The sequence below is a fragment of the Coloeus monedula genome, assembly GCF_965178545.1.
Source record: "Coloeus monedula genome assembly, chromosome: 20".
Taxonomy (NCBI): domain Eukaryota; kingdom Metazoa; phylum Chordata; class Aves; order Passeriformes; family Corvidae; genus Coloeus; species Coloeus monedula.
Genome location: NC_138800.1, coordinates 5,053,742 through 5,077,946, shown reverse-complemented (window position 1 = coordinate 5,077,946; position 24,205 = coordinate 5,053,742). Strand labels below are relative to the sequence as shown.

The window sequence follows — 24,205 nt, the reverse complement described above, 5'->3', positions numbered from 1 at the left end:
ACAGGTGAAACAGGCACAAGGATTGCAGATGGCGTGAGATCCAACGCCTGCATTTCTGCTGCATGGAAATGGGGGAGGAATTGGTATTTCTGATGCCAAAATGGGAAGAAAAAGCTGGTATTGGGATTGCTGGAGGGCTTGCAAAGCAAATTGCAGAACAGCAGCAACTTACTGCAGAGCCACTGGAGCATCCTGGTGTGATTTCAGCCCCCTTTTTACATTTTCTGAGTATAATTTAACGTCATTTTCACAGCAGAAAATCCATTTTTCTCTCCTCATTTCTTAAAAGAAATGGCTGAAACCAACCAGATTTCACACCACAGGCAGTTTTGTTTTTCCAAGGGGCAGTCCGGGGGTGGGTGGGGAGGAAACTTCAGCCGCTATTTCAGGAGCTGAGGAGAACCCAGTTCTCACCCAGCTCTTCCCATCCTCGGAGCCCAAACACCCACAGGGCACCCAGCCAGTGCAGGGAGCGTGTCCAGACCAGCAGCCAAGGCTCTGCCCTCTCTGTGGCATTGCCACCAGCTCCCTCCAGCATCCCTGTCCCGCCTTACCTGCGGAAGGGTCATAGGATGGCACAGACAGCACCGGCATCCTCGGAGTGGTCGCAGTTGTGGACGTCCCAGCGGATGTGGGAGCAGCGCAGCAGCGAGGGCTCGTGGCCCTTGCACTTGAGGTTGTCGAGGAAGATGTAGCCGGTGCCTTGGCCGTAGCGTGCCTCCCCCCAGGCCGCCAGGGCGTGGCCACAGCCCAGCTGCCTGCACACCACCTTGGCGTCCCGCAGGTCCCAGGCGTCGTCACACACCGTCCCCCACTGGGACAGGTAGAACATCTCCACGCGCCCCTCGCACCGGTGGCTGCCGTTCACCAGGCGCAGGGACCCTGCGGAGGGGAGGGGGTGAGGCAGCCCCTGCCCGTGCCCGCCCCAGCGCTGTGTCCCCCTCTCCCTGCCTGTCCTGGGACAGCCCTGGTCTCTCTGAGGTTCAGAGCTCCCCCACTGCCTTTGCACGGGCAGGAGCAGGGCGATGGCCACTGGCCAGCATTGGAGCTGGGGGTGACCCTCAGAGCGTCGTGGTGGATGTTAAGTTGGAGGAACAGACAATAATCTCTGTTCCCGGCTCAGCCCCTTTGGTCCATCATCTCCTCCCCTGCCCTGAGGTCCATCACCTAATGTCCATCACCTCTGCCTGAACCAGCCTTGTGAGCACCAGGAGAGACCACGACTTAACATTGCCAGCAGTCTTTCCCCCTCCTGTGAGCTGCTCCAGGCACTGCCAAATATTGTGCCTCTGCCTGAGCCACTTTTTTCCACCCTGTGCCAGCATGGAGCATCCCCAGGGCTGGCAGTGTGTCCCCAGGTGACACCCCAGTACCTACCCTCCTTGGGATGAGTCGGGGCCAACGTGGTGGTTGTAGCAGTGGCTTCTTGGAAATGGTCTTCAGTGTCACCAGCACCTGGTGCAGTGGAGGGGAGGTGGGAAAAGTGACTCAAGGGACAGGGTCGGGTCAGAGCCCCCCAGCCGTGGTGTGGGATGGCGGGGGATGGGTTTAGGGATGTGGCGTGGGATGGCTGGGGATGGGTTTAGGGATGTGGGGTGGGATGGCTGGGGATGGCTGCAGGGGTGTGGGGTGGGATGTGCAGCCACTGTGCACAAATGGAGACCAGAGGGGGTGCCCACACTCCACTGCACCGACTGCCACTGCTGTCCCCATGTGCAGGAGAAACCCCGTGGTCTGGGGGCTCATTATTCACCTACCACCCCATTTGGGGGACCCCATTTCCCACAGCCAGCCTGAGCACTGCCAAAATCCTCCCTACACCCGTTCTCTCCTTGACTTTCCCACTGAGCTGGGCTTCACCGGCAACCTGCTGACCCCCTCCTGCCAGCTCCCGCTGTCACCTCGGCAGATGACCCCGGCGTCCTCGTGGTGGCCGCAGTTGTGCTGTCCCCAGCCCAGGTGGAAGCAGTCGGCCAGGCGCGCCTCGCCGCCGCCGCAGCCCACGTTGTCCAGCAGCACGGGCCCGCTGCCGTAGCCGAAGGAGCCGAGCACGGTGGCGGCGAGGGCGGTGCCGCAGCCCAGCTGCCGGCAAACCACCTGGGCGTCGGGGAAGTCCCAGTCGTCGTCGCAGACGGTGCCCCAGGTGCCGCGGTGCCGCACCTCCACCCGCCCGCGGCAGCTCCCGTTCCCGTTCGCCAGCCGCAAGCCGCCACCTGCGTGGCACGACGCCGGGGGGACCAGGGCTCCACAGGGGGTCCGGTGTCCCCTGCTGACCCTCCAAGGGCGTGGGGTGAGCCCCCGGTTTCTGGGGGAACCCCTGGGGATGTGGGAGCAACCCCTTGGGGATGTGGGGTAAAAACTTGTGGGCATGGAGTGAGCCTCTGGGTTATGGGGTAATGCCTGGAGAGCACAGGATGAACTGTGGGGATGTCAGCTGAGCCCCTGGGGACACAGGGTGAGTCCTGGTGCTGTGGGGTGACACTGGGTACATGGGGTGATTCCCGAGCAGCATGGGGTGGGCACTGTGAGCACGAAGCAATCCCTGGAGATGTGGGACGAACCTCTGAGCGGCATGGGGTGAACACCCTGGGAGCATGGAGTAAACCCTGGGCATGTGGGGTGAGCCCTGAGGATGTGAGATAATTCCTGGGGCATGGATTGAGCACTTGGAACATGGGGTGACCTTTGGGGACATGGGAGGAGCTCTGGGGATGTAGAGTGACTCCCCCAGGGATGTGAAGCCCCGTGCAGGACTAGCAGCAGCTGCACACTTACTTTCCTGCTCGACGGTCAGGAGCGCGGTGGTGACCACCTCGGTGGCCTGGGAGGGCTGGTCCCTGCTGTCTGTCACTGCTGGGACAAGTGTGGGGACACGTGGGCATTGAGGGGTCCACATCCAGCACCTGCTGCCCCTGCTCCACCAACCTCCTGGCTGGTGCCAGTGTCCACCAGCACCACGGCTGCCCCCTGGCAAGACCCTGCCACGGGCAATGTCACCTCCCGAGCATCATCCATGTATGGCAGGACCCCGGGGTGGTCAGGCTGGGTCACAAGAGGGCACAGAGGGCACAGCTTCCCCCACAGATGGGCAACTGCCAACCTCCTTACCTGTGGCCGTGGCTGTGAGCGTCTCCTCGGAGCCCAGGGCCACCGAGGTGGTGAAGGATGTGATGGTGGATGTGTCCAGTCCTGTGGTGACACAGAGGGATAGAGGTGACACCTGGGAGATTTTATCACCAGGATCCATTACCTTTCATGCTTCGTTATCCCCTGCCCCTCTGAGCAAGGTCTGGGTGTGGTGGTGCCACCGACTCTGTGCCCAGAGGAGGTGCCACAGGGGATGGGGATGTTTAGGGAGGAAAGGACCAGCCTGAAAAATTGTCCCTTTTGTCCTACACCATCCCCTTTGTCTGTTAATAGTGGGAAAGGGAAAGCACTGGCACTTATTGCTCCTGTCATTAGCCATGATAATGAGGGAATTCAGGGGGATTATTAACATTATGAACAGTAATCAGTGGAGAATGGCAGGAATACATCATTTCAGGAGGGGAAGGGGAGGCAGGCTGGGCCTGGCGCTGTGCCCGGCCCCTGGCAGCCCCTCCCTCCTTCCGGACACGGGCAGCTTGTTTTCCAGCCAGCAGAGCAGGGAAATGGCAGAGGGAAATGGCAGCATGACAGATGCATTTCCCCTTCAAGTCACCACCCCGGCTGTGCTCCAGGCTCCTGGCGTGGGGTTGCTACTCCAGAGAACCAGGATGAGGGTGGATAAGGAGCAAGGATGCACCTACAGCGCAGAGCCCAGTCCCTGCCCAACCTTGGGTACCTCAACATCTCTCTCTGAGGCCTGTTCTGCTTGGAGACCAGGATGTCCCTGGGTTTTTGCCCACCCCGAGGGTGATGCCCAGCCCAGTACCTGTGCAGATGACCCCAGCATCCTCGTGGTGGCCGCAGTTGTGGATGCCCCAGCCCAGGCTGTAGCAGGCGGACAAGAAGGGCTCGCTGCCATCGCAGTTGACGTTGTCCAGGAGGATACGTCCAGTTCCATAGCCAAAATAAGCATTGCTCTTGTAATCCAGGGCTTGCCCACAGCCCAGCTGCTTGCAGACCACGCTGGCATCGCTCAGGCCCCAGTCGTCGTCGCAGACGGTGCCCCAGTTCCCGCGGTAGAAGATCTCCACCCGGCCCTGGCAGGTGTCGGGGCCGCTCACCAGGCGGATGCTGCCGTCACCTGGAGGGTGGCAGCATGAGGTGAGAAGGATGTGGTGTCCCTGCACGTGGCACAGCGATGCCACCGTGCCCAGACCCTGCCGTGCCCGTGGTGGCAAAGAAAATGAGTGAGAAAAAGCAGGGAAGGGGCGATGCTTTAAAGCAATGGGGCTTGGGAGCCTTGGGAACCTCTGGGATAGGGTGTAGCCATGGCCAGCACAGTGATGGGGTCTGGGGGTCTGCACCTCAGGGCTGGAGGGTTGGGAGGCTTCAAGAGGGGCAGCTGGTGACAGTAGGGGACACTGTCTTCAGGTGCAATGACAGCTGAGCAGCTTACTTTCCCCATCCTGTACCGAGGCCATGAGGGTCCTGGTGGTCGGTCCTTCGCTGACTTGAGTGGGCGAGAACTCTGCAAAGGGAAGCAGAGAGGTGGCACCTGCTGCTGCTCCACCCCGAAGCCAGAGGGATCCCTCCCCACCCCACTGCTCCAGGAGGGTCTGCACCAAAACAGCCCCAGCTGGGAAATAGAGGGGTTTGAAGCTGCACCTCCCTGCCCAGAGCTCTTTGCCAACGCCTCCAGCCTCTCTTCTTCCCTCAGACCCAACTCCCCACCTCCTTTTTCACTCCTTCCACCTCTCCTCTCCAACAATGGCATGACTCAGTTTCCTGCCCAATCCACAACCTCTGTTCTCTGGTCGCTGTTGGTACAACCTACCAGCCAACCCACCATCCCTGCCTTTCCATCCCTCCTTTTCCACGCCCTGCTTCTGCAGGACGTGGGGATTCACTGAGCAGCTTCTCCAGGTCTGCACAGTCTCCCTTTCGCAGCTCGCTGATGCCTGGCTGATGAGCAAACCTTGCACAGCGAGGGAGGAACGTGTGTGGGGTACATAAAGGCCGTCACAGAGCCGTTCCACTTTCACTTGCCAAGTTCAAACACTTTCCACTGCTTTTCTCACCTTTAGGAACATCTCCTACTGAAAAGCTCAGCAATGTAAAGAAACACAAGTCAAAAGGGGAAAGAGCAGTTGGGCAGTAACTGACTCAGAGGCAGGAGTGTGGGTGGGCATGTGCTCTTTCCTCAGGGATTGTGCTGGAGAGGGCGCAAAGTCCCTGAGCTGGAGTGACAAGGAACACAAAACAGGCCAGTCACATTACGGAGCACCAGCCTGTGGAGCTGGGAGGTGACCTGGATTGAGGAGAAGGGCAAAAGGAGGATGCAGGGGATGTTTGGCTGACCCGGGTCAGAGGAACTGGCTCTGTGATAAAACTCTTGGGCTCCACAGGATAAAACTCCACTGTGATAAAACTCTTGCACTCCACAGGAACCCCCTGCTCTCCTTGCCCCCAAAGAACCCAACCTCGTTACCATTGCAAACAACAGCCACATCCTCATAGTGGTAGCAGTTGTGGATGCCCCAGCCATGGCTCCAGCACTCGCTTAGGGCTGCCTCCCAGCCCTTGCAGTCCACGTTGTCCAGGAAGATGGGCCCACTCCCCTGGCCGAAGGTCATGGCAGCTGGGAGGGTGATGGCATGGCCACAGCCCAGCTGGCGACACACCACGTTGGCATCCACAATGTCCCAGTCATCGTCGCAGACCGTCCCCCAGGAGCCGTTGTAGAGGATCTCCACTCGCCCCTGGCACCGGCTGGGCCCGTTGGCGAGACGGATCTCTGGGAGGATGGGAACAGAGAGGTCCCTCAGCAGGCAGTGGGCCACGGGGAGCAAATCTACATCAAATTCCTGCTCCTTAAATAAAATCCTGCCCCTTCTCTGTAGCACAAGACAGTTGTTGGCTTGGTGCTGCCCACCTGCTGGTGGGACACGGGCTCCCCTTCATCTGCTGGAAGCAGTGAATGTGGAGACACAGCACATCTCTGTCTGGGAATGCACCATCACCAAGGTCAGGCTGGACGGGGCTTTGGGCAGCCTGGTCTGGTGGAAGGTGTTCCCTTCCAACCTAAACCATTCTGTGGCTCTGTGGTGCTCCCATCATCTTGCCTGCTGATGGGCAAAAACCCGGTGGGAGAAGGGAAAGGCAGACATGTGGCACCACATGTTGACATACAATAGGTGACAAGCGACAAGATGCAATTAGCAAATTCTTATTAGCCTCAGCAAATGCATCCAGAGCTGGTCCCACGTGGGAGCTGGTGGGATGGAGATGATCTCTCAAGCTGCTGGCAACGGGGAGCAGGCGTGGAAGTGCCCGGGGTCCACCACATCAAGGGAATTATTGACTTGCACGTGATGCATGGCACAGGGACAGGGATTCAGCAGGAGGTGGCAAAATACTCCTCTCAGGATAATTAGTGGAACAGGGATAATAAAGGATCTTTATTTCCTTTCTGTAAAAGAAGTTTAGCTTCTTCTTGCTGCTTTTTGTTCCAAACCAGTATCTTTCCTTCTTTAAATTCCCCAAATCCCTTCTTTTACCTAAAAATGCATTTTTCAACTACAAAACTTCCTGGAGGAAAGTGGTTTTAGGAGAAGAATCTCACCTGGGAATGGCAACAGCTCGGGCTCAGAGGTGGTGCCTGCAAGGGAGAAGAGAAGGGATCAGGTCTCCCCAGAGAGGAGGAGATGAAACTCGGAGAGTGATGGCAGCAAGGATGGGATGGGTGTGGTGGGGACTGGCAGGACTCAGCAGCCCTTGGACCCTCCCCTTTCCTTCAAAGTCCTGGCGTTTTTAGGGGAAAAAATGATCACCCTTCCCCAGGGCATCACTTAATCTACTTCACAGGTGGGGAAACTGAGGCAGCATATGAGTGACTGTGACTCTGGTGGTGCTTGAAGCACAGGGTGACACATGTGTGACCCTGATGAGCCCAGTGGCAGCAGAAGCCACCCCAGGTGGGTCCTGTCTTGGGCCAGGTCTTGAGGACTTTTGTGTCCATCCTTGGTTCCATTGCTGCCTTGCTGTGAGCCCTGGGCAGCTCCTGCATTCTCCTGCTCCACCACCCCCATGGAAAACTTGTGTGGTGAGATGGGAACAAGGAAAATCAATCCTGCCTAGCTTGAGAAACCCACTGGAGATGTCCTGATGGAAGATGCTGTACCCTAAGTGCATTTTCATCTATTATTTCTTTATTTTCCCCAACAAAATCCGCTTTTTGGAAGCTCCATAATGACATGCAAGTACCAACACACCCACTGAAGGGGTGCAGCCACCTTAGGGGGTGAACAAACATCATCCAGAGGGAGGTGAACACTTGAAGGATGCAGGATGTGTCCTCATCTCTGGACCCCCCTCCCACAGTCTGGGCATTATTTAGCCACAAAATCCCTCTCAGCCCCAGTTCTGAGTGATGTGGGGTCCCCCCTGGAAGGTGCCACCATGGGTCACTGAGGGCTCCAGCTGGTCCAGGAGGTCACAGGAACACGATAATGACGCCCTGGGGGACAGTGGATGGGGATGGGTGGCTGGACCTTTTGTACCTCTCAGTTCACAAAGTCTTGGCCGATGCTGGAGCCCAGCACAGATCTTGAGCATCCAGAGGTGTCCTGGGCTTGAGGCTCTCCCTGCACAACCCTTTCCCATAGGTGACACCTTCCAAAATCCTTCCAAACCTAGTGGAAGATGTCCCTGCCCATGGCAGGGGGTTTGGAACGATACAAGCCTTAAGGTCCCTTCCAACCCAAACCATTCTGTGATTCTGTGATGCCTCCATGCTAATTACAGCACCCAAGGGCTGATCCACACCCGTGGTGCCTCTGTGGCCTCTTGTCCTCCCACTGCTTTGGACCAGCCCTGTCCTGCTTCACGCTCAGCCTACGAGCAGTGACGGGAAGGTCAATCCCAGCCGCTCCGGAGGCGGATGTCACCGCCGTGAGAAGCAGCGTGAGCCTGGGGGGACAGGGGAGCAGATGAACCCACCTCCCTTTTCCTTGCTAGGATGTTGCCTGGGAGACCATTAAGTCAGCCAGAAATCAGGGCTGTCAAAGAAAGACCTAGAAGCCCCAAGAGAAAGGAGAATAAGGCAACTGTCTGGCTGTATCCATGACTTAGCAGGGATGCTGGGATGAAGTGCAGCATTCGGGGAGCTCCAGCGTGGTCGGGTGCTCCTGCCCTATGCAGCTGGACCAGGCATGGAAAGGGATGCTGTGATTCCAGCAGGACCTGGGGATTAAACAGGTGAGACCACGGGAGCAGAGAGGCTCTGCAGGAGAGGACAGGGAAGGATACAGCAGCCCCGTGGGTTGGATAACAGGAGAGAGGTAATTCAGCTCACCTCTGCACCAAAAATGTGGAGGTGTGAGGGTTTCTAGGAAGAGTGTTTGATCCTGGTTGGTATTGATTTTTAACACCTAGTCCACACTAGTGCCGAAAAAGCAGTGGATAAAAGGACATTGATAAATATTCATCTCCCTTTGAGTCAAAATCAAAGCTCTGAAATATTCATTTAAGAGTATCCTCCAGCAAAGTCAGGAGAGATCTGAAAAAAATATGCCTGGTGTGTCTACAATAATGAGGAGCGAGGGGAAAACTGTCTTTTTTGAGAAGAAATAGAGCCCTCCATGTTCCTCTGATCCAGCTTCACAAAGCCGAAAGAAAAAGGGGAAACTGCTCGAGTAAACACCGCTGCTAAACAAAACCACCGAAAGGGAGGACAAATCGCCCTTCGTTAGCGATTAATCTGTGCCCATTAATGAAGAGAGCCAGGAGAGCCAGGAGATGCAGGGGACAGCGACAGAGCCACCGGGGTCCCCTCAGGGTCCCCACACCCGAGTGTGGGCACAGATGCTGCCGCAGCACCTCGAGGGAGAAGGGGAGCACCAGCTGAGGGGGTGGGAAGGTAAAACCCGATTTAACTCAGTTAGGATGTCTGACTACACCTGAATTCCCAGTTTTCTGGCTGGCTGTGCCTTGGCGCCGGTTTGTTGAGGCAGGAATGTGTTCCCCGCCGCCTGGCTGTAATTCCGTGGACAGAGTCACACAGGGATAACCACGCTGCCACAGCGCTGGTGCGGACCCGCCTTCCAGAGCGGGAATGGCTTTTCCCAGGTCGATTCCCAGCTTGGCTGGACAGTGCCTGCCAGGAGTGAGAAGGGGCCGTTGTCCTCAGGGGATGGGTGTTCATTCCACCTGTTTCCTTGGGCAGGACTGGTCTCACAGGTCCTGGGAGTAAGCCCAGGAGCATCCCTTGGCCATCAGCATCTTCCCATGGGTGCTGCCCGCTCCGGAGCCCAAAACTGCTCTGTCCCCAGTGCTGGCAGCTGCCTGCCCCATTCCCCTGCCTGTCCTGAGTGCTGGGCTCGCCATCACACCCAGGTCACGGTGAGAGATAAGAGCTGAATTTGCTCCCTCATCCCCGTAGGGGACACCACAATAATCCTGCTCCTGGAGAAAATCTACCTACAAATCTGAGCTGGAGAGGGATCACGGGTGCCTAAAACCCCTCCCGCTGCCCCAGGCAGGAGCTCACCGGTGGGGCTGAAGAGGAGGAGGAGGACGAGGAGCGTGGCTGGCATCAAGGAGAGAGACAGCACCTCGATGTCCGGCTCCTCGTGCCGGGTGTCTGGACAGGGACCGACTGTCATTGCTGCTTCTCAGTCCTCCTGCAGGCGAATTTCCAGAGGAGAATTCCCTGAAACATGCAGACAGCAGTGTTAGTGTGGCGGCCAGGACAGCCTGTGATCACCAAGGGCCGTGCAGGACCTGTGAACGTGTCCCTCCTCAGTATTTCCAGGAGCAGTGACCAGGAGACACGTGAAAAGGAATTCCAGCTGGGTTTATTGAAAACAAGAGATATTTATTTGAGTGGCAAGATGAAGCTGAAGGGCCGTAATCCCACCTGTGAGATAAAACTCAGCAATAGGGAAATGGTCAGCAGAAAACGAGGAAGAGATTAAATATCTTAAGATTCCATTTCCCCCTCATTTACCACTCACTGCAAAGCGGTGGATTTCCATCTCTGTCTCACTCGCAGGCTGTTTGGGAGGGGATGGGTGCTGGTCCTGCTGGCCGGGACGCCTCTGGGAGCCCAGACCGGCATCCCGGCGGTCCCAGCAGCCGGTCTGACGGCAGCGTGCGCTGGGGGAGCAGTGCCATCGTGAGGATGCTCCCGCACGCCGGCTCCAAAGCCGGGCTGTCAGGCTCAGCTAAGCGGAGCCCTAAAATTAGTCTCTCCAGCCCACACGGGGCACACCATCTCCTGAAGGGATGCACACCGACTGCTGCCGCTTCAGGCATCTGCTGGTGGTTAGAAACTTGGGAAAGGTCTTTGAAATCCACAGTATCAGTGACTAAACCCTCCATCCCATAGGAACCCCTCATCCAGCCTTTTGCTGCTCCTGGTTTTCCCATGTGGAGGGCATTGGACGAGAAGAGCTCCCAGGTGGGGCCATGTGCTGGTGTCCACCCAGCCAAGGTCCCTCCAGACCATGGGCTGGGTGGGCTCCAGAGCCTCCAGACCAAGCCTTTGACTTCGTTGCCTGCACTAGGGAGAGATGATGGTGGACCAAAGGGTCTTGCACCAGCAGGAGGTGATGGAGCTGCAGGAAGGAGCCCGCATGGATGGGACACAGCCCCGTTCCATCTCCTTGATCTCTCTGCTCAGTTCGTGCTGACCAAGCCTCTGGAGGAGACTCACCAGCAGACAGACAGCTCAGTGATGGGGGCTGAAAACCAATCTACTCGCTGAGGTGGTGGCTTTCAATACTCCATTCATCCCTCCTGAAGCACCGAATAATGTCGCCTTTTGTCCCACGGGCCCTGCCCTCTCTCCAGCGGGGCAGGGCTGACAGATGGCCCCTCCGCCGCCCTGCCCCGGCCAAACCCCGGCATCGCGTCCTGCTCGCAGGGACGTTGTCATCGCCGGCCACTTTTGTACCGGAGCCAGCGCGTTCCTGCTCCCTGGCAGGGTGGCAGCGGGCATTAACCACTGCGGTGCTGTGCCATGGCCGACCCCAAAGAGGGAAAACCCAACTTTCCTTCTCCGTCTGTGCTTTTCCATCTGCTTCTCAATCCTCACCCCAACGCTCAGGGTTCAGCTGCAAAGTGAACCTACTTCCTTAAACGCAGCAGTGTTGGGGTTCTTTCAGAATGCCCACAGATTAAAAACAGCTTTTAAGCCATAGTTAATCATCGTGGCACTGTAGCAAAGCAGAGCATCCCTTTTAACATTGCCCAGAGAAGCTGTGGCTGCCCCATCCCTGGAAGTGTCCAAGGGCAGGTTAGACAGGGCTTGGAACAACCTGGGCTAGTGGAAGGAGTCCTGCCCGTGGCAGGGGGTGGAATGGGATGAGCTTTAAGGTCCCTTTCCAACCCAAACCATTCTATGATTCTGTGATGATTCTGTGATTTAAAGGGTTGCTGGACGTGGGTTTATGGAAGTCCCTTCACACCAAGGTTTTCAAGCTGTCAGGTGTCCTGTGAAGCCACCCCCCACCATGACCCCGATGGAAGGAGCAGCAAATCCTCCATCATCCCCATCCTACGCAACCACTGACCACCAGGGACGTACAAAACTCACAGGGGAGGACCAGGGCTGTAACATGGGGCACAGAAAGTCCCTGCTTTCACCCCAAATAACACACCACAGTAGACACACCGTGCCCAGCCAGCTCTTTGCCCTCGGTGAAGACTCTCTCCTCTCACCTGGACACAGGACCCCACAGGTCCTTTCATCCCTTTTGGTCCCCTTTCTACCCCTTGGCCAGAGCTGGAGTGAACCCCCGTGCTCTATTTATCACTTCTTCCACTTTTTAACTATTCAAACAACTTCAGGAGAAATCACAGTTTTTCAGCTGCCACCACCCCACCAGATCATTATTTATAATTACAACCCTGACCTAAAAAAAAAGCATCATAAATCCACATACCTGTTTGGTATTTCCTCTCCAGTATAAAGAGGGGTGTATCGAATCCCAGGAATACCTGTCCTCTTTTGAAATACAGGAAGAAGCTGGCTAGTTAGTTATAAAAAATTTTAAAATAACATTTGAAATTAATATTTCCGATAAGATGTGATAGGGATAAGGCAGGATTTTTTTCTTTAGGTGAGATCTTGCTTAGTAAATTAAAAAAAAAAAAAGATAGAGAAGAAAATGGATCTCATCCATCAACGGAACAGCTCCAGCCTGTCATCTCTTCGCACTTTTGGGGCTGCTGCTGCTGGGTTACAGCAGGATGGCAGCCCTGCAACCCATCCTGGGACAGATCATTCCCAAAGCCAAGAAGAAAGAGAGGGAGCAGGAGAAGGGGGAAGAAGAAGAGGAATAAGAAGCAGAAAGAGGAGAAGAGAGGGAAGACTGCTAAGGAGACATGGCGGGGAGGGAATGGCTCGGGTTTCAGGGAGGCAGGCAAGGACACATCCTTAAATTGGGTGCTGGCAGAGCCTGGGTTACGCCTCAAGGGGAAGGAAGAAGCTTTTTCAGAGGATTTGGGCTTTTCAGCTGCTTCCCACCTCCCTCCTCGACTGTCTGAGTGCCCACCTGGAGAGGAAGTCAGCAATAACCATCTGGCTGGAAATCCTTCTGTCGGTGTCTGAGCCAGCACTGGGATGCAGCAGGAGGGGATGGTTCTAACCTCCTTCCCTGCCTGGGAAACTTGGAGACCTGTTCCTGGGGCAAACCAGGGTCTTCCCTGCCTGTTCCTAGGCAAGAAATTACCTTTAGAGGCCCCTTTTTTCGGGATTTTCCCTGTCTGACCATCCAAGGCATCTCTGCTGAGGATATTAGAGAGACCTGACCCATCCCTCACCAGCCCGTGGTGTGGGATGTCCTGTGGCTGGAAACCTTCCCCATCCACCTCCACCACCTCCTGCTCTACACATTCAACTTGTCTCCTTTTGCTCCTGACCAGAACATCTCTTTATTTTAAAAAGAGTTGTGTATATTTAATAATTTTTAACCATTACAGCTTTTTAACCATTTTAGCCATCATTGCAAGTAAAAGCCAGATAATGTGGGTCTCAGCAGCCTTGAAGATCACGGAAAAGGAACCTCCAAACACACTGGGTTTCCCAGTCTTATGAATTCTTAAGTTCTCCAGCAATTTTAAGAGTCTGGTGTGCTTTTGGCTTTGAACAAGTTAATTTTATGAGCCACATGATTCCCGGCCTCATTCTCACAGGAGGCAGAATTTGCCTTGTGGTTCTTGCTGCTGGATTTTTCACTTGCTCCCATGCAAAGCCCAGACCTCTCAATGCCCTAAAAAGGCTGGGTTTCATATTTTAACTCTGCAGAAAGCCAGCTCTGGCTATGACTGTCGCCAACTGCTTCTGCTGTTCCTTTAGTGCAGGGATTTAGTAATTAGCAATTAGGCACTTTTATTCCCCAGCAGCAGCAAAGTTCTAATTAACCAGATCATGAGTGCAAGTTTCAAAGGTGCCTTTTAAGTCTGTTTTACCTAAACTTTGACAAACTCCCCACTGTCCTGGCTGTCAGCCAGGGCCCGTGGACTGGGAATCATCAGCTCCAGCATGAATCCACACCCACACCCAGTATTTGCAGACCAGGAGCACAATGTGGACATGCAGGGATAAGATGCTCTCCACCCCATCCAGGATTTCTCTGGGCATTGGGGAATCATCTCAGCCCTTTTCCATGTCTACATCGTTCCTGCATGTGCTTTGAGTGGCTTGGCAGTATCAGGCTGGGGGATTACACTGCTCTGAGGAAAAGAAAACACAGCCAGCCTTATTCAAGGAGCAGCCACAACGTAAGAAAGGCTAATTATAAAATTCCACAGGACAGCAAAGCTGGTCTCTTGTGGAAAAAGAAGCTCTTTTTGTGCTTCCTGATGGTCCTGCTGCCTACTCAGGCAGGGACACTCTGGGATACTCAGGGATATCAGAGATGCCCATGGGAGAGAACCTTCTGGAGGGGTCAGGGCCATCCTCGCATCCACTCAGCAGCTGCCACGTGCCACCAGCAGCATCTGCCACAGCTTCCTATGGGAGTGGGTGGCATCTCCAGCAGATCTCTTTTCTGGCAGCAGTTCTGCCATGGGTGGAAACTGGGGAAAACAAGTGGCTCACAAAACTGCAGAAAATGCAAGGCCTCCAGAAAAAAAAAACCAACAACCCAAACCAAAACCAAAAATCCAAACCGATTTCCCTTTTCGATTAGCTGGGGAAATACAGAGAGGAGACATAAACTCATTTGTCCAGGCTATACCATGGCCAGGAAATGCACTGGGGATGTAAAGAAGAGCCTGGTGCCATAGGAAAAAGCCATAAGCTGAAACAAAAGGCATCTTCTTGCTGCCAGGAGGGAAAGACAGGGTTGAGAACACCAGTTGCTGTTTTGAGCCATTAACCAGCTTATAACGAATGACAGGATTCCCCTGCTGATTGCTGAGCTAAATCACTGGGTATTTAGGGGGTTCCTGCTGCTGATTTCACTCTGGGGAGCACCAGCATGAAAAATGCTGCATCTACAGTAGGATGGAGCCTCCCCTCTTTCCTCTGCTCCTCCTCCTGCTTCAGGGCATGGGCAGTGGATGGGATCCTTCAATGTAGGGGCCTGGGAGCTCCCAACCCCAAACCAGCCTGTGTCCAGCAGCCTTAAAAGAAGGGAAAGATGTAAATCCATTTTGGTTCCCTGTCCTGACATCAAGGCCCGCCTCAGTGCAGCTGCAGCTGTGCTCCCAGCACACTCCTGTGCTATTTGGGAACCACAGGCTAATTTTAAGGTGTTTTCTGGCAGTTTATAAGTACTGAAGGAAGGGCAGGGCTGAGGAAAGGGCAGTGGAAGCCCCCAGGGAGGCTCAGCATTGCCCTGGGCTGCAGCAAGCTGGAGCTCGGGGAGAGGTACCCATCCCCGCCCCAGACAAAATCACCTTTGTTCCTCCCTAATCTGCTTCCTGCCTGACGTGCTGCAGAAACCACCTCAGCCAGAGGGGAAAGAGCAGCCCAAGGACGCGGTGCTGACAGGAGGCTCTCCGGAGGGCAGCAGACCCATGCTGTGGGCTCCGGCCGGCATCCAGGGCTGGGGAGGAGCAGGAACGGATCGCAGCAGGGAAGAGGGGATGGGAAACTGGGAGCTGGGTGCCCTCAGTCACCAAAGGCACTCTCTGTGGACCATGAGCTTTAGGGCATGTCTGTAACTCCCTTTTCTGCCTGCCATTACCTCTGTGGGGTGAAATCTCACTCGGAAGCAGGATCCTATGGGACAGCAGCCATATATTTGTTATATATATGCATGTATTTATATAGGTATATTTATTTTCATGACTTGTCCATTGGGACCAGCACTTGCTGGCTTCTCGGCCAGCCCTGAGGAGTTCATGCATCCCACTGCTGCTGCAGCATCGCTGCTGTGAGATGGGACTGCGGCAGCCTCAGTGCTTTTAAACTCACTCCAGACAGTCCAAACCGTGCCAAAGTGGGTGATTGGGAAGTGATGACCCGTGTGGGGACAGCCAGGCTGACAAGACAGGTGGGGTGGACATCGCTGCCTGCCAGTGCAGGAGCCTGCGTGGGATGGAGATGCCGTGCCCAAGCCTGACGCTGCATGGAACAGCTTGGGTTGGAAGGCACCTTTAAAGGCTCATTTAGCTCCAGGAAAGCTCCGCAGGGATGGATCTCCTGCCTTGTCGGCTGCCGGGCGGCCGAGTGTGCACTAGGTGGCACGCAGCTGCAGGGAGAAGGGCTTGCGACAGCGGGGAGAGGCTTGGATTCGGGAAGAGAGAGGAAAGCCCCACTGCGATCCCCCAGAGAACTGCCGGAGCGGTGGGAAAAGCAGGCAGAAGGCAGAGCGGGATGAGTTCTGCCCATAATTACCACTAATGGCGAGGTGAGGGTGGCCAGAGAAGGCGAGATAGGCACACAACCCAGAGGACTCGGCTCCAGAGTTTCCTGGTTGGATTTAGGAAAGGCAGGGATTGAGAGAGCCTTTTGATCAGGGTGTGCATGACAGGAGAAGGGGCAGGGGTTTAAAGTGAGAATGGCAAATTTAGGATTGACGTAAGGAAAGAATGTTTTATGATGAGTGTGGTGAGGATCTGGCACAGGTTGCCCAGAGAAGCTGTGGATGCTGGAAGTGTTCAAGGTCAGGTTGGGTGGGGGTTGGAGCAACCTGGGATGGTGGAAGGTGTCCCTGCCCATAGCAGGGGATTGGAACCTGAGCTGGTCCCTTCCAACATAAACTGTCCATGATTCCCTGATTTCCCTGGAGAAGGCAGGCAGTGGGACACAGAGAGCTTAGCTGAGCTCATGGGGCATCTCCCACTACCAGCAGGGATGAGGAACATGTCCCTCTCACCAGGTAAATCCCAGAGGCTGGAGAGCAAGGTCACCCAGCAGGAGCAGGATGCCCACACCAGATCCATCCCTGCTTTGTCTAACCGGTCCCTGGTAGGAACCAGCAGCAGCTGCTGCAGAGGAAAATGAAACGAAATTTCACCTATTATCCTTTGCCTGCAGAGAAATTTCTTCCTAATTCCTGTCACTTTGGGTTTGTCTGCTCAGGGAAATTAATCTGAAATTGAGTGGGCTGTGAATTCAAAGTGCTGCAGCGATCCCAGCAGAGCTTGGACAGGCAGTTTCCTAAGTGGCCAGGCTATTCCCTGGAGCACCAGGCTGAGCCTGGCAATTCAACAGAGCCTCAAGCATCAGGTTTTGTAGACATTAGTGTAGGACCTCGAGCCAAAACCGTGTGAGAGGGAGCAGCCATGGAGAAATTAATTCAACAGCCTTCCAGCACCACTGCAAGAAAAGGAACCGGGGGAAGGCAAATATTTGGCTGGTTACCCCAGTGTGTGGATGGATCAGACAGGAGGTGATGCCATGCTGGAGGACTCAGTGCTTTGCATACTGATTTGTGGAGCATGTAGAGAAGGGTGTGGGAAAGAACAGCATGGGAAAAAAGAGATCCAGCTGAAAAAAAAAAAAAAAAAAAGAAAGCATAAGGAACTATGTTAAAATCTGTGGATCATTAAGGTAAAAATCATGTAAAATATAAAATATTTTTTGCAGGCAGAGAGGACTGTGAGGTCTGCATCCCTGTGAAAACAGGGTCCTTAGGGACAGCAAGACATTGAAGTTCACCTTTTAGACTCAAGGATCATCGAGGATCTTTACAGCCACCCTCACGCAGAGCAGTTGGAAGAATTTGTGCAGTGGGGTCTGACAGGCTCAGCTGGTCACCAGACCTTGGATTCATGTTGCCCATGGCTCTGTTAACCCCTTTCAAGTTGTTGGAGCACTGTGGGATACAGGACAAGGGATGGAGAGCTGTGAGAAAAGGGAGACTGAGGACTAGCCATGCACTTGCACTGCTGAGATGAGGTACCTCAGCCCCTTACTGTGCCTGGCAAAACCTTCCAGGGGCCCTGATGCAAGATCAGATCATGAATCCTTGCTCAAAAATAAAAAATTAAATAAATCCAATGCAATTTAAGACTCTTCCCACAGCTCAGCCACCACCTGACTGGTTTATCTCCACTGTACAGCCCTTCCCTCCACCCAGGAGCTGCACCCAATTCACCTCTGCTCTCCCCACCCTGCAGCCCTTATCTGTAGCACCCTTCAGCCCTGGAGCATCACCCTGAGCCCTCGCCCAGCCTCTCTCACCAGCCAGGACTCCTTACTGGGAGCATCCATGCCATGAAGATCTACAAGTCTCTACAGAAACCCTTCTTCACCATCCTCAGTTCTCCACGAAACCTTTTCCCATTCAGGATCACAGGATATTTAGTAACTGTCCATCCATGCAGTCACATGGATCACATAGTCTGCTCCCAGCATGGCTTTATGAAGCATTCCTATCTATTTTTCAGGAAAAAAAAAACCCTTTGCTTCGCTCTCCAGTTTCTAATTACAGCCGCAGGAGACAGGAATCCCAAGCACCTGAGTTGTAAATGTGAAACTTATTGCTTAAGCAGACACATTACAAACAGGCTATCAATCACTTCTGGCAATTATTAGTACTTTGTGAGTATTTTGAGCTCAAGCATGTGACAGTCTCATCCATCTTGGAGCAGAGAAATCCATGGGCATTTGCATACGAGGCTGAGCTGTAGGGGGGATGCAGCTCCAGAGGGTTTTCACTGGAGCTGTCATTATGTGCTTGGCATTGTACATTTTGGGATGAAAACCAACCTTATTCCAGCCCTGTAAAGATGAGTCCCACATGTTTAACCCTGGAAGAAGGGTCTCACACCCACACAGCATAAAGTGGTTCTGTGTGGTATTTTTTGCCGTAGCTACTGAGTCCAAACATAATGTTCTTTATTTTATAAGCCTTTTGTGGCAGGTGTATGATGGCACAGGTGAATCAGTGCTTCGGGGTGTAAAGTCCAGGGAGGTTTAAAGTAATTTGATAAGGACTGATGAACACTCACACTCCCACGGACGGTAACACACTCCCATGGACAATATCACACTCCCATGGACGGTAACACACTCCCATGGATGGTAACACACTCCCATGGACGGTAACACACTCCCACGGACGGTATCACACTCCCACGGACGGTAACACACTCCCACGGACGGTAACACACTCCCATGGACAATATCACACTCCCACGGACGGTATCACACTCCCACGGACAATATCACACTCCCACGGATGGTAACACACTCCCACGGACAATATCACACTCCCATGGACAATATCACACTCCCACGGACGGTATCACACTCCCATGGACGGTAACACACTCCCATGGACGGTAACACACTCATGCACACTGTCACACACACTCACACACAGCATCACACACTGTCACACTCACACCCCCACTGTCCCACACACTCGCACATACCATCAGCTCTCTCTCTCACACTATCCCTGTCACCATCATTCACACAATCACACTTTTCCACATCTGTTCACACTCACCAACACACACTGTCACACTATCACAGATGCTATCACACATACACTGTCACACAGTCGTTATCATACACTCACACACTATCACACTCACATGCACACTATGACACTCACACTATCATACACTGTCACACACTATCACACACATTCTCCCTCACACTTTCACACAGTATCACACCATCACTATCGCACACACACTTATATCACTATCACACTATTACACTATCATTCACCATCACACTCATTATCACACAGACACTCTCACACAATCACACTCACACTATCACACTCACTATCACACACTATCACAATCACACACTCATTATCACACTTGGACCCGCACACTGTCTCACATACACACTATCACACGCTCATTATCACTATCACACGCTCATTATCACACTCATTATCATTATCACACTCATTATCACACCCGGCCCGCCCCGCCTCACACTCACCGTTACTCTCCCTCACGCCTCCACCAATCACGTCCCTCCCTCCTCTTTGGCCCCGCCCCTGTCCCCGCCCCCTCACCTCGCGCCCCCCCCACCCCCCCCAAGGCGCCGCGTGCGCATGCGCGGAGGTTCCGTGACCGCGGGCCGGGAGCGGCGGCGCCGGGCCCTGCTCGGGGTGAGGGGAACGGGCCGGGTGAGGGGTGACGGGACGGGGGGACAGCGGCGCCGGGACGGGGGGCGGCTGGGCTGGGCTGGGCTTCGCTTCTCTTCGCTTCTCTTCGCTTCGCTTCTCTTCGCTTTCTCTTCGCTTCTCTTCGCGGGGCGGGCACCCCCGGCACCCCGTTCCCTGTGCCGCGCAGCCCGGGCCGTTCGTGAGGGACCGCCCGCGCCGTTGCGGCCGCTTCGGGCTCGGCCTGCCTGGCGTCCCGGGGGCACGGGCGCCGTTCCCCTCGCACCAGGCCCTGGCTCCTGCGCAGCTCTCGGGGCGGTCGGTGCCGCTCGGACACCCCCCGGCACCCGTGGAGCCCGGGGGTGTCCGTGGTACCGGGGGGGGCCGGTCGGAGCCAGCAGGCGGCTGCGGTGGGTGGCGGGTGCTGCCCAGGGCCGGGGGGAGCTCCCTGCGCCGGGCCGGCCCCGAGCCACCGGCTCCCCGAGGCGGGACCCGGCTTGGCCGTTCCGGAGCTCCAGGAGCTCCTGCCGCGAGCCGAAGCCGTTGGGGAGCTGGAGGGGCCCTCCAGATCGTGCCAGGTTCGCCCCTCACACATCAGTGGTCTCCCCACAAATAAATAACCCGCCTCGGTGCCCGGAAGGACCTAGGAATGGTCTGGTTGGACACAAGGTGTGGTGTGATCCCGTGCCCAGGTGGAGTCCTGTGTCTGGGTGTACCTGCCCTCTCCTCGCTGCCTCAGCTTTCCTATTCACCCGTGCCCGAAACCAGCCCTCGGCTTAACTGACAGGGAAAAGCTTTGTTCCGCCTCAGTTGCGGTCTCTTTTTCCCCCTCCGAGGGGAACTCGCTTAAAGCTTGTTTTGAATGGAAGCAGTCCAGTTTTGGAGCAGCCGGCTTTATTTCTTCTGTTGTTTTGGCTGTCAACCCAGCCACCTTGTGCCGTGAGGATCAGCAGAGGCTGGGAGAGGGCAGGACTGGGATGGATCTGCGTGCTTGGAGTTATTACCCTAACCCCCCTCTCTACTGCCGGGCTCTGTTCTTTCTCTTTGGTTGCTGCTAATCGGTGCTGGGTGCTGGTGTAAGGAAAGGTGTGTTCAGGTATGAGTTACCTGGCAAGAGCTTCCGACCCTGTTGCATCAGGTTCTGCTGTGCCCAGAAGTGCAGCTCAGCTGGTGCGGGGAGCTGTGGGGGCCCTGGCTGGGTGGTTTGGGGTCGGGGCGGGGAGCACAGGGCACCGGCAGTGCTGCTCCAGTCGTGCCCCCTGCATAGGGTCATGTCTTACGGCAGCCCTGTGGCCTCCCTGTGCTTTATGTGCTCCCCTAATCCCTGTGTAATCTCTTCCCATGGGATCTTTGTTGCCCTCCCAGTCCTGTCTCTCAAAGTGGTGTAGTGATGCTTAACAAATCCCTCCTGGGCACTCTCTTTTCTGAACAACCTGCTGAAAAGTCTCTATTTTACCAATCTGGTGATTTTTATTTTTAATTCAGCCCAGCTCAAGAGCTCCCAAGGCTCTTTATCTTTTCCAGGTGCAAGCTCGCATTTCATGAAAACTTTTATCAGCGCTGGCAATTCAAGTTCAGAAACTTAAAGAAGGAGTTGGCATTTTTAGAAATCATCTCAGACCCATGAATTTTAAGATCCTGCATTTAAAGTGAAAGAAAATTCTCCTTTCTGGAAGTAGAACAGAGAATTAAACACAGCTTTCAAAGGTTCTAATTCCCATTTTCAAGCTTTCTCACCACCATTTGCTGGAGCTTGAGGAGCAGGGAGTGCAACTGTTGGAAAACACGTCTGAAATGCACTCAGTTCTTTTCCTGTCCAAGTCCCCAATTAAAGCCATGTGGACAAATGTTTCAGAGGTTGTGCTGGGTGTAAAGTTCCAACCAAACAGATCCAAACTCAAGCTCTGAGCCCACGTTACCAAATATCTTCAAAGTGAAGGGCTTCTGGCTGGAATATTTAAGTCTGCCCTTGAATTAGCCAGGGTTTTGTTTTCACTGGGGGAAGGGTGGCTCAGAGGATTTCTGACTGGAGCCACGACTGTTTGGTGAATACGAGCTTTTAGGGTTGGTGTGAATTTCAGCTTTTCAAGGTATTTTTAAAGCTTGAGGTGAAGTGTTGAAGTCCATGGGATTTGAGTAGAGATGTGAGCTGGGATGTGTAACACATCCCAAACTATGTCCCACTCTTCCCCAAACCCTTTCTGCCGTGGTGTAACGCTGAACACTGTACAAGCAGCTCCAGTATTGAATTTCTCAGCTTTTAATATTTGTGTGCTGCTGACTTTTCAAAGAGAAGTCAGGAACTGCAACTTGAGGCTTTTTCTTTGTCATTTGCCATAACTCCAGGACTTGTGTAATTCTGGCCTACTGATGCTCTTCTGCATTCCTCGTTTCCCAATCCATGCAAACAATTGCTGGCTCCAGCAGCGTTCAGCAAGAACTGGAAGGAGGCTGAAATACACCCCTCACTCCTCCTTTGGAGCAGCAGTCCCAGCGCAGGAAATATTTTTCCACTCTGATGGGGAAGTGAATGTTGGAGCACGCGACACTCACGTGCAGCCAGCCCGGGTACCTTCACGTGTGGTCCAGGATTCACAGCATCGCTGCCACGCCGGGGTGAGGGATAGGCTTTTGTCACCCAGCTGATACCCCAGCAAGTGTGAGGTGGCACGGGAAGGAGGTGGCTTTTGTGCTGCGGTGTCTTCTTGTTTGCATTTCCTGCTGCTGTTTCAGAAAGGAAGGAAAAAGAATTGCTGACTCCCTCCTCACAGCCTCCCTCTTCTCCTCTGCTCTGCTTGTGGCTGCAGATGAATATTTGGTAACAACTTCAGGGGGAGAAAAACTGTTGGTTTGGGGTTCAGAGCACCTAGTGCAGGTGGGTGGGACAGAAAATGCCACAGCCTGGCTTTGGCTTCGAGTCGAGCACGGACAATGCTGGTGGTCCTTGAGGTGGAGAAGTGTTGGTGTGAAACTTGCCATAAAAAGAACTGGCAGAGGCAGGTGTTGTATTTGATACCTTAAGTCTTAATTTGCTGTTTTGAGCAGTAAAATAACTGTCCTTGGTGTGTTAGGGGAGAATGTATTACAAGGAAAAGATTAGTAGCAGAGACCAGGGTAGGATCTTGGCGATCCAGAGCGGTTTGTCACCAAGACCAGTTGAGCTGGGGGTGTTGTGTAAAAATCTCAGAGCAGCTCATAAACTAATTTACACTGAATTCCTGGGGAAAGCGTTGCTTTCCTCTTATAAATGCAGACGTGTGGGTGTGTCTGTTCTGCGCTCGCTCTCCTTCTCTGTCTTTTTTAAGCTATCAAGCCACACGGGCATGATGGATGGGACACTCCACGGAGCGTGGGATCTTCCCCCATCCGGCAGGAATGTCATTCTCTGTGCAGATGGCATCCTCCAGTGGAAGCCACCCACTGCTGTTCTGCCTCTTGGGAGACCTGAACTTTTCCATTGGATGGGAAGGAAGCTCGCAGCTCCCTGCTGACTGCTGAGAGTTAAGCGAGCAATCAATGACGTGAGACCTCAGGAGGGAGAAGGCGAATTTATTTTAAAACAAAATGAGTTTCACTCATTCACAGCCAAACCCACCTACACACGAGCACCAACGTGGGGATCTCCAAGTGGTTGTCCAGCATTTGGACAGATGTGTGTCCAGATGGTTTGGACAGGATTTCTTGGAATGACACAACAGACAAGAATGTCAAATATCAGACCTCTGGTGTCTCTCGGTGATCATGTGATGCCTTTGGATCTGCTCTTTTTACATCCCTTGGGGGCTGAGAGTTGTGATCTCTTCTTGTTGGAATTTATTCACTGGCCTTTGTGTCTTTGTCTGGTGTCTTTGGGCTCCTACCCCTTCTCCAATTCTTCCCTAAATCGTCTCTTAAGGGCTTGAGTCTCTGATGCAGATTATCCCTTGTTTCAAGATGTTCCTTGTTTTCCAACCTGAGAAGCTGCAGATAGGTGTGCTTTGATCTTAAAGACATACTAAATCACTGCCCTCTGCACAGGCAGTTGATTATGCCCTGTGTTCCTCCTGGTTCTCTTGTACTCCTTCCCATCTGTTTTCTGCTGGGATTACACTCAACTAAAGAAGTATGTGTACTGTGATTTGCAAACTGTGCATTAAGAATTGTCTTCTGGCTTTGTTTGCATGTATAATGCTGCACAGAAGGAGTCACAGACTGATCCTGGGCCAGAACTAAGTGGTCAGAAGCCTGAATGGAGCTGATGGTGTAGCTCTGGAGCTCAGATCAGTGTGAAGAGTTTGGGAGCCACTTGTGTAACTAAGTCATTACTGTGAATGAGTGTTTGGCCAGCATTTGGGAGCTCACATTGGGGTGGTCAGTGTAATGCTGCCAGGAGCAGTGCTGAGCATGGGGAAGGGGCAGAATGGCAGCTTGCCTTGGCACACTCCTGGCTAGTGAATGTCTGTCTGAACTCATGCCAAGGCTTACAGGTCTGCCTGACACAGATCAGCAGTGGCTCAGGGATGGTTTGGTACAGATCTGTGGTGACTCAGGTGGTGTTTGGTGCCACAAACCACAGGAAGCAAAGTCTCAGTGAAGAGTGTTTGCTC

The 24,205-nt window shown here is 54.1% G+C and overlaps 2 protein-coding genes across 4 annotated transcripts in view; one reads left to right on the top strand and one right to left on the bottom strand.

The window, feature by feature from the left end:
- Positions 1 to 565: 565 nt before the first annotated feature.
- Positions 566 to 9,749, bottom strand: SSC4D (scavenger receptor cysteine rich family member with 4 domains; the record flags this gene model as incomplete). Its single annotated transcript, XM_082294885.1, has 10 exons — positions 566 to 882; positions 1,378 to 1,455; positions 1,902 to 2,213; positions 2,776 to 2,853; positions 3,109 to 3,189; positions 3,914 to 4,228; positions 4,544 to 4,615; positions 5,576 to 5,881; positions 6,710 to 6,745; positions 9,635 to 9,749. The coding sequence occupies 10 exons, from the start codon at positions 9,747 to 9,749 to the stop codon at positions 566 to 568; spliced, it is 1,710 nt and encodes a 569-aa protein (XP_082151011.1).
- Positions 9,750 to 19,548: 9,799 nt separating this feature from the next.
- The window catches only part of DTX2 (deltex E3 ubiquitin ligase 2), a 35,087-nt gene continuing 30,430 nt past the window's right edge, over positions 19,549 to 24,205 (top strand). For 2 of the 3 annotated variants that reach the window (XM_082294577.1, XM_082294575.1), the window contains exon 1: positions 19,549 to 19,625. The gene's annotated coding sequence lies outside the window, so the exon portion shown is untranslated. Of the gene's footprint in view, positions 19,626 to 22,211; positions 22,236 to 24,205 lie in introns of those variants that run through there. The other variant, XM_082294576.1, reaches the window with a different exon arrangement.